This window comes from Malurus melanocephalus, unplaced genomic scaffold, assembly GCF_030028575.1.
Source record: "Malurus melanocephalus ecotype Western Australia unplaced genomic scaffold, MMel_1.1 scaffold_1198, whole genome shotgun sequence".
Lineage (NCBI taxonomy): Eukaryota > Metazoa > Chordata > Aves > Passeriformes > Maluridae > Malurus > Malurus melanocephalus.
The window spans coordinates 1-9,862 of NW_026624430.1; the positions used below are offsets into that span (position 1 = coordinate 1).

Sequence of the window (9,862 nt, forward strand, 5' to 3'; positions counted from 1 at the left end):
TTCTGGATCAGGACCTGGTTATGCTAAGGGTTGTACAGAAGGGTGTTCATGCTGTCCCTAGCTCCTGTCCCAAGGTTGTCCTGGCAGCTAAAAATCTTCCTTCAAGTAGTACCGACAGAAATAATTTCAGTTGATGTTAAGCTGTCAGTGCCTGTTTTCTTTATCTGAGTCAGATCTGCCTTTTTCTGTTGCAAGCCTTTTCCTTTCTGTTTTGCTAATCACTCTTTTAGATTCATAGTTAGATTCACAGTGTTGATAAACATCTGCACACAAATTCCCACTAATGGTGAAATAATACATCCCATAAGTAGATCTGGAAATGTGCACACGGAAAAGGAGCAAAGGTATTACCTTGAGGATGCATTAGTCTAGTATGCCCAAAACTGTCTGTAGATGCAGCAGAGGTTTGAAAGAGATTCAAGCAGGAATTGTCTTTTGAAGGCAGGCTTGGCTAATGAAAGAAAGATGTTTCCTTAAATAGTGTTGCTGGATCTTGGCAATAAAGATTCAGATGGAGTAGCCTGCAGGAGGGGTGAGCAGAAACCAGTGAATTATCACATCATGGCAGAAATTTGAAGACTATTGCAACCCTGGAGGAAGAAAATATTTTAGAAGAAATGTTACACAGAAGATTGGAAAAGAGATGGAAAGAAAGATCAAGGTATTTAAAATAGTATTGGGGTTGAATAAAGATTGTTGAGATCTTGAATTAAGTTTGAGCAGGTATCAGAGAGCTGAAATTGAGAACAAGACTACCAGAAAAGCCTGACTTAATTTTGGAGGTCGCTTTTGGGATTTACCAGACTGCAATTTTAATTGTTTCAAAGCCCAAAAGGAAGAGAGAAGCACAATTCTCTTAATGATGTGTGATGTCAGTTTTGGTGATCATGATGTGCAGGATTGTCATATCCTTGCATTGTCATTACAGTAAGCTGAATAAGCAAACTGCAGACCCTTTGGGAGACTGAAAAGCAGAGTTCAATCTCCCAACAAAGAGTGTGCAAAATGCAGGCAAAGTGAATTTATGTGAAAGTTGGCACATGGAAGGCCAATGCCTAAAACACTACCCTTCCTTTGGGTTGAGCTGCTGCATAGGAAGTCAAGCTGTTTTACAAAAGGCACCTGATGTTCTTTATAAAGGAGAACTTTATTACACACTTTATAAAAGTGTGTGTAATATTCTGTACAATGAATAGTGGAAGAGTCTTTTGAGCAGCTCTTGAGGCTCCATCCAGCTGTTGTTGGAATGTGAGCAGTGTTCCTGTTACTTGTGATTCTGTGGCCATGTGTAACACCGGGCATTGCCTCAAAGTTTCAAAGTGAAACTCAGCCCTGTGGCCAAAGCAAAGTGCAGATTAGTGACAGGTTAAATGCTCATATTTCTGTGTGAGTGTAAAAATAGCACAATGTCGCTTCTCCTTCCCTCCTTCTCTCCCTCTTCAGGCTAATGATTGTGGAAAAAAGTGAGCTCTGTGGTCTAACCAGCAACAAGCACATGACCCTTGAAAGACTGTGAGGTACCCACCCAGTGGGTGTGGGGTCAGGGAGTGAATTCAGCTGGGCTCTTCTTCCCAGGGGCTGTGTGTAGCTTGTCAGTGAGAAGGAGAGAAGTACAAGCTCTTCTGGCTTCCCTTTTTCTCCTATTAAACTGTGACCCCATCTCTAAAGCATCAAGAAGTGTTCTTGTTGGCCACCACATCAGAACACTGGGAGAGGAGCCCTGAAAGATGCTCAGAGAGTGAGGCAGGGCAGGACTGGGGAATGCAAAGGCTCAGAAAGCACACAGGAGTAACTGGTGTCTCAGGGAGGATGAGGATGCAGAGCTGCTCCCAAGCTCTGGCTAGAAGTTTGTCTCAGTGGGCTTGCCAAACAAACATGGAGGGTTAAGGTGAGTGAGGGGTGCACTCTGTGTAGTAATGAATAGGTAGAGCATTCAGTGAGCAGGGGCTTGGTGTAGGTTTGGGGGTTGTTCAGAGACACATTGCACATTCTGGTCAGACTCTCATGGGAACAGCACAGGGTTGCTGTCTGTGCTACATGAATCAAATGATTCTGTGCATGGCCTGTGCCTCTGGCTGAGCTTTTTGGGAAGCCTCACAAAACAGTTGAACTATTTCCACTGTGAATAAAACTCAGGAATTACAGTGAGGATGCTGTTCTCCAATAACAAAATATTTATGTTTTGTATAAATTGATCTCATCGTTCGATTCATGTGCTGGGTTTCAGTAGTAGCTGCACTTGAAGATGTAACAATCATATCTGAAAGGTTTCCTTCTTCTGGTTGTAGATGGATGGTGATAACTCCACAACAGATGCTTCTCAGTTAGGAATTGCTGGAGATTACATTGGTGGCAGTCACTATGTGATACAGCCTCACGATGGTAAGAAATGAGAGAGTAAATACTGCTCTTCCTCTATGTGTGGGTATATTTTTTCTTTTTCTTCCAGTTCTTGTACAGTTCTCTGCTATCTTCTCTGAGGCTAGGCATTTGCAATTGTTTTCATAATGCCTCACTGTATAAAGCATTTTTTCTGCAGCCTGAAGGAGGGAGGTTGGATTTTCCAATGGTGGCACCAAGACCTTGAGGGGATGACAAAAAAAATTGACATTGTGGGAAACAGTTTGTATTTTGACATGACATTAAGAATGCTTGGTGATCAGCAGCCATGTACACTTCTGTGCATAATGTGATAAAGATGCTGTCTTTATAAAGGTACCCTGATATTGCATCTTCTTAAAAATTATTTCTATGATGTTAACACACCGTGCTTTAAAAGGTCTTCATCCTTCAGTGTAAGATTTTAAACTGACTTAATTATTGCCTGCTGTCTGTCAAATATGATTTCTGTTAACTTTTCTTCCTTTCATTAGACACAGAGGACAGCATGAATGATCACGAAGATACAAATGGCTCAAAAGAGAGTTTTAGAGAACAAGATATATACCTTCCAATTGCAAATGTGGCAAGGATAATGAAAAATGCCATACCCCAAACGGGAAAGGTAATACCCTTGTCTGGTAAAGAAAGTGTGTTAATGGGTTTTCTGAGCTGATAGGAACAACATTTTTCCAAATGATGTTGGTTTATTGGAGAAAGCATTATAAAATAAAAGGGGAAGAAGCCCTGGGAGCAAGAGGTGACTAAAATCAAATCCATTTTTCTTAGATTTCTGAAAGATTTTAGTAACCACTGTAATTAGAGCATCCAGAACTGTTCTTCATAGGTATTTCAAGAGCTTCCTTTTTCTAAGATGTGTTCTCTGAAATTGCTGTAAATTATCAGACTTGATGACAATCCTGTATCACTAAGAATATTTTCTATGCAATTCTCTTGAGAGATTTAGTCTGCTTTCATTGAGGTGCATCAAATTTGGAATAAGTGAATCATTTTGACTGAAATAGAAATCCAGTCCTTATCCTGAGGGAAAGAGAATGGTTCGCCTGCCATCACCCAAATATTCTCATATCCAAATAATAAAGTGACCTAAGATGTCTACTTTATACCATGGAATCAGGCCAGATATTGAAAGCCTTATTTATTTCTTCTAAGAATAGACTTTTGAATCCATTCTGCTGAGCTGGTGATTGTATAAGTGTTTCATCATTCCACCTGTTTATCTTAAACCTTTGCAGGGCTCCTATCACTTGCTGTTTCTCTGTTGTATTCCAATACAATTCCAGCTACAATAACATTTCCTGTAGCCAAAACTGATCTCTTTTTTTACTGAGATAACTCTAAACAGAAGCAAGACATAATTTACTTGCATCTGCTTGTATTTTCATAGTGTTCAGGGCTTTCTAGAGAGCTGGGTGTTACATTTATAACTTTGCTGTGAAAAGCTCTACCCTAGTCCATATTGTCATAAATTTTTAGTGATCAAGATGAGATTTTTCTCAAGAGTTTAGCATATGGGATGTAGAGTTATCTTGAAAAATCAGGCTGGTTTTTCATGAAAAACTGTAAGGGAAGTTGGTGGCTGATGACTTCTTCTGAAAATCTCACCCTACGTGTCTGAAAATATCAGAGGAACTGGTGAAGATTCTGCACACAGTAACTGCTTCATTTTAGGTTTTTCTCGTGTGAGGAATAAGAATCTTAATTATTATAATATTTTTGTTGACTCCTGTCAGCTTCCCAAGTAATCATGAGTAATGCTTGCTGTAATTTTAAGTCAGGTAAATCACTTTTGTCCAGCTCAAAACTATAATCAAATTTACTTATTTCATTCTTGCCAGGGGCTTATGTTTCTTCATTTGAATTCTCATTTGAAAAATTTATACCAGAACACTAAAGCATTAGAAAGGTTTGCTGCTAGGCATATATTCTAATCCTTGAATCTGGGCAGGATAAAAAAATACTTGTTATTGCTGAATTTGTGGGAATGTGCTGCAGTGGGGTTGGAACTGCTGGGTCTCTCAAAAAGATGGAAGTGGGCTATGGCATTGGAATAAACAGGTTTGAAGAGACAGAGGTAAGCAAAGAAGTGCTGAGATGCATCTGTGTGTGAAAGCTTGTACAGAACTGAGGACTTCAGGAGATTTCTGGCAGTTGGCTGTGCTGCTGGAAAGAGTAAAACATGGATAAAATCACGTTGGAGCTGGTTTTTCATAGAGCAGTGAGGACATCCAGTGGTTCCCTGTACAGGTGTTGCATAAATGGGTGTTATCATTGGCTTTTGGGATGTTTCCTTTATTTGGTGAATTCTTTGGGGGTTTTATGGTAGGGTTTTTTTTTAATCTTGTGTCTTAATTAATGATTTTCTGATCCTTTTTCCTTACTAGATTGCTAAGGACGCAAAGGAATGTGTACAAGAGTGTGTAAGTGAATTCATCAGCTTTATAACATCAGAAGCAAGTGAGAGGTGTCACCAAGAGAAAAGGAAGACCATCAATGGAGAGGACATTCTCTTTGCCATGTCTACCTTGGGCTTTGATAGCTATGTTGAACCTTTGAAGTTATACCTCCAAAAATTCAGAGAGGTTGGTATTTATGGGTATTTCCTCATTTATTTAACTGGTTGTGTTTATCCTTAGTTTTAATTGTTTACTGGCTAACTCGCACAGTATCTCACAGCTCTGGCTCAGGGACTAATGAAATGTTTAAAAGCATTTAAAAGCATCCATTCCAGAGGATGTCAAGAGAAAAAAGGAGCAAGTAAGCATTTTGATTAGACTTGCTGATTCAGAGTAGTTAAAGCTTTCAGCTGAATAAGTTCTCTAATATATTGGTGGCAGTAAATTGCTCTGTTCTTTAAAGATGCCCATTAAGAATGTTTCATTCAATCTTTGGGTTCAGTCAATAAAACTGTACTGACTGCATCCTCTGAGGCACTGGCCTAATGCCTGTTGTTTGTCTGGACTTCAGTTCTGCAAAAGAAAAAAACTATTTTGCTCATGGTGGAATAATGATTCACATAGAAAACTGCCTCATTGGGCATTTTTGCAAATTAATTTTTTTATCCCTCAGTTTGCTTTTGATACAGAGTACATGCTAGGTATGTGATCCAAACAGTTTAATTTATCCCTTCTCTAGCAGAAAATGATTTTTTTCATTTTTCTCTTCAGAGAAGAGATACACTCTTCTCTAGCAGAAAATGATTTTTTTCCTTTCAGCAAATTAGACTTTTTCAAAAAGGAAGTTGCTTCTGCTTGGGCTTTTTGTTCTGGTCTGGCTCCCCCTGTCTAAATTGGCAGTGCAGTAGATAAGGATGCTCTTCAAAGTTTCTTTGTTTTCTAAACCTAAGTTTTTTTTAGGTCAGACTCACTAATGATATTTGATTTGCTGACAGCACTTAAAGCTTCCCCTTCCCAGAAGGTCATTTACTTGCTAACTGAGTAACAGGAGGTGTAATATAAAGTTGGAATAATGCTGTGTGTGTCTTTTTCCAGTTCTGTGCAGCAGTTGCACATGCTGAGATGGTGCTGTATGGGCTTTTATTATAAATGCAAGTTCCAGTACTATTGAATGAGTCTGGAGTGGCTCTGTGCTACTTTCATTCTTAATTGACCATTTTTGCAGATCCTGGATGCTGTGGTAGCAGAGTAGTTGGATTTGGTTTGAATTGCATGGATGGATTGAATAGCTTTGCTCATCAGTTTTAAACCTCCATTCCAGCAAGGGTGTCTTCAGGGTGAAATACTTTCTCTGCAAACAGTTGCAGAGAATCTTTCTCATGCCCATATTATTTTCATGAATGTTCTTATGTAATGGCACAGAGTATCAAACTTCATCCTTGTAAACTGCATGCAGATGACTGGGGGCCCTGGCTTTCTGTGCTGATATCCTTTCTGGCTGTCATCTTTGATGTGGGGGAAGAAATTCCATATTTTAAATGTCAGCTCCAGTATGGGGATGCTGCTTGTGTGTGGTTGGTAAGCAAATGTTGCACATTTTTGGTAGCTGAGATTCTTGTAAATGAATCTTGTGATTTCTTGTAAATGCTCTTAACTGCTCCTTCTGGGCTACCACAGATTTTTGACTTTCTGCAGAAGGTGAAAAACCTTTCTTAAAACCACACAGCCCTAGTTTGCCAAGTTTTTGTTTCAGGGGTATGGCTGAGATGCAAAACACTCATCTAATATGCACATTCTCAAATCCCATGGAGTTTTACAGTCCTTGGGTTTCAGGCTCCAGCTGTTGCACTGTGACTCTTCTGCAAGTTTCATACCTTGGCTAGAGCTCATGGGGCTTTGAAAAAATCTCAAGCTTTTTTTTTTTTTTTGCCTTTTTTTGTGCTCCTTAAGGCAATGAAAGGAGAAAAGGGAATTGGGGGAACAGTTACAACTGGAGACGGTCTAAGTGAGGAGCTCACAGAAGAAGCATTTAGTAAGTAATACCTTTTAATTTATTATGTCATGACTACAGTTTTTATAAAAAACTCTTGTGTGAGTGCTAAAGTCAACCATTGCAACATCAGGCTCTGGCAGTGCATTTTTTTTTTTTTTTTTAATAAATATTTCCTGTTCATCTCTGCTGCCTTCCATGGGGCTCCCATATTATGGAGTTCCTGGAAGATCCCAGTTTTTAAAGCAGCACAAAGATTTCATTGAGTTCCTCCCCCATGAACGTGCTAAAGTGCCAACTCTGTGTGTAAACAAAGCCAACAGAATTCTCCAGGTTGCTTGGGATGCTGAGCACTGGAGATGGCCTTTTCAGTGGCCAGGTGGCCAAACTCCATTTGTAACCTGGGTACAGTGGGGATGTTGCTTCAGACACATACTGGGGGAGAACAAGGTGCAGTCTGACTCTCAGAGCAAAATGAAGTTGATTTTTCAGTGTTTCTACTGCATGGGAATAAACTTGTTGGCTTGTAAGACTTGGTAACAACTGTGTCTACACCATCAGGAGATCAATGGCTCTGCAGTCCTGTGGTGCACACAGTTAAAGGTTATTTAATGGTCACAGACACATCAAACAAGGCTCTGTATATCAAGCAGTTCCTAACATTTTTTGAATGCCCTTTCTTTCAGCTAACCAGTTGCCAGCAGGCTTAATAACCACAGATGGCCAACAGCAGAATGTTATGGTCTACACAACATCATATCAACAGGTAGTGTATCCCATCCCCTGCCCTACCTTCTGCTGCTAAAATCCAAAACTCTCTTCTGAAAGATGAGAATTCATTTGATTTGGTCCTTTGGTGGTGGCTGTGGTGCCACTCCAACACTAAGAATTCCTGGCTGCTTGCTGCAAACTGCTTTTCAATTTCAGAAAAGGTGCATTGGAATGTAAATTTGCATTTTCTTTTTCTAGATCTCTGGTGTTCAACAAATTCAGTTCTCATGATTTTGAAGAAAACTTTCCATCTGGGAACATGAGACAGAAAACCTGTGCAACTCTAACCAAGAGGCAGTTATAATGACTGGTGAAGAGATTTATCTCTTTGTATATTAAATAGCTGTAATGTAGCTATCAGAAGCTTGACTAATTGAGGTGTGAGTTCTGACTCAAATCTTTTTCATGATGATTTTAATGAAATAATTGGATTTTAAAGGTATTAAAGTATTTTTGTTTTGTACAAGAGTTTGTTGCTCTGTATAACTCCTGTATGCATTGTATATTGCAATTTATTACTGTCAGAGATTTGTAGACAGTTTCTTATTTTCATATTGAATCACGTTACTTTTGTAATTCAGGTAAACAGCTGGGTTAATTCATGTTTACCCTTTGAATAAAATTGTAAGGGTAAAGTTCATTTTTGAATGCAAGTTGCCTTTATTATAAAGATTGAGTTAGTCTTGGTTATGTAACTTGTCTTGCATGACAACCTCAACTAACTTTACATGTCAGCTTATTTATTGAAATTTTGAAAGGGACTTTTTCCTCATGAAACTAGCAGCTCAAAAGAATTGCTACAATTGTTTTTTCTAATGTAACTTCTGAATTAAAGGTTAATCAAAACCAATGAACGCTCTACTACATTGAGAGGTTTAGAGCTTATCAACAGTGTTAATGAAAGCACTGACTGTGATGCAGGTTTTCTTCTTTTTAATTTTTTTTTTTTTCAGTTGTGTTAACTCTCCTTAGATTTACTTTGATACTTCTAAGGTAGTCTTTCTGCTATTGAAATAACTCTTCCTTTTTACATAAGGCTTTTAGAACCCCAAACTTAGAAATCCAAGGGTGGGGGGGGGGATGATTTTATAGTCCTTGTGGTAAAAAAATCTCATTTTAACTTTTTACTGAAATGTTTTAACGTTTCTTGTGAGCCTGTGGGAACTCAAAAGTGGTAGTGACTTTCTGTGTACAGGCTGTGTGAGTGTGAGTGTGTGTGAGAGTGGCTGAAAGCTGAGTGCTACAAATCTGAAATGAAAGACAGACTTCAGGTTTGCTGTGTCTGTCCTGGTCTTGCAATAAACTCTACCTAGGTCATGTAGTTCTGTATATTTAGTGAGCTGTTCTTGGTAACATTGCTGTTTCTTTAATAATGGGGTGGGTCATTTTGTTGCCATGTCTTAGCCTGTTAGGGTAGGGCTGGGGTTTTAGTAATATATCTTACTCAGACTGAATTTTGGGACCTTTGGTATTTTTACTGTTTGCAGTGGACTGAAATGTAATATATTAAAGATCTTTCCACATACCTGTTATTAATTTAAGCAAACCACACCTTGAAACTGTTGCCATATAATTTCTTGCTCGTTTTGTCTTTTCTTACCAAAAAAAAAAAAAAAGTAACAATTCAATATTGGGAAATTAGCTTAACCTAGCTATCCCAGAAGCCTGAAATAGGCAGTTCTTTAGCTAAACAAAAACTTTCTGTATGTGCAGATTTAAGCAGTGTTTCTTAGCAGTCATCATCCTGCTGGCAGAGCCTCTGGAGGGGATCCAGTGTGTTCTGGGGTGGTCTGGATGGATGTTCTGGGGTTTGTGGTAGCTTGTCATTCTTCAGCAGCTCTGACTGAACAAATGGAGTTTTTCATTAAAGGTAAAAATGAATAACACAATCCCTACGCGAGCCCCTTCTGTTTTTATTCCATTTATTTCGGGTCAGCAGAGCATGTTCTTGATTTTCCCAGATTTGCAATGGCCAAAAGCTGTGATATCAGCTGAGGAAAAGCGAGGAGAGATTTGGCATTTTGATGTATAGAAAGGGGCTTGAGGTGATTCTACACGCTTGCTTGAAACAAAGGACATTTTTCAGTCTGCCCTCTCTGCTGTGAGTTTAGGTTAAAGTGTTTTAACTTTTTGGTTTRTACACCATCATGTGAGCAATGAAGCTGATACTTTTTCTCTTCTTTTCTTCTCCCCTTCCGCCTCTGAGGGCCAGGGGACAAAAAAAAAAGTTAGAACCAACTTGGCTCATTCTGTTCCTGAAACTACAGAGTAGAAGTAAAAGCTCAACACTTTGTTCCATTCTCCT

General features: G+C 39.0%; 1 protein-coding gene across 2 annotated transcripts; it reads left to right on the plus strand.

Moving 5' to 3' along the window:
* The first annotated feature begins 2,258 nt into the window (after window positions 1-2,258).
* LOC130586547 (nuclear transcription factor Y subunit beta) lies at window positions 2,259-8,197 on the plus strand. 2 transcript variants are annotated; one of them, XM_057387375.1, is made up of 6 exons: window positions 2,259-2,382; window positions 2,874-3,004; window positions 4,785-4,982; window positions 6,747-6,828; window positions 7,473-7,552; window positions 7,756-8,197. In XM_057387375.1, the coding sequence occupies exons 1-6, from the start codon at window positions 2,289-2,291 to the stop codon at window positions 7,786-7,788; spliced, it is 618 nt and encodes a 205-aa protein (XP_057243358.1). In that variant the 5' UTR covers window positions 2,259-2,288; the 3' UTR covers window positions 7,789-8,197. The 2 variants fall into 2 exon arrangements, with proteins under 2 accessions (XP_057243358.1, XP_057243359.1); XM_057387376.1 differs by having other exon boundaries at window positions 2,289-2,382; window positions 7,481-7,552.
* The last annotated feature ends 1,665 nt before the right edge of the window (window positions 8,198-9,862 follow it).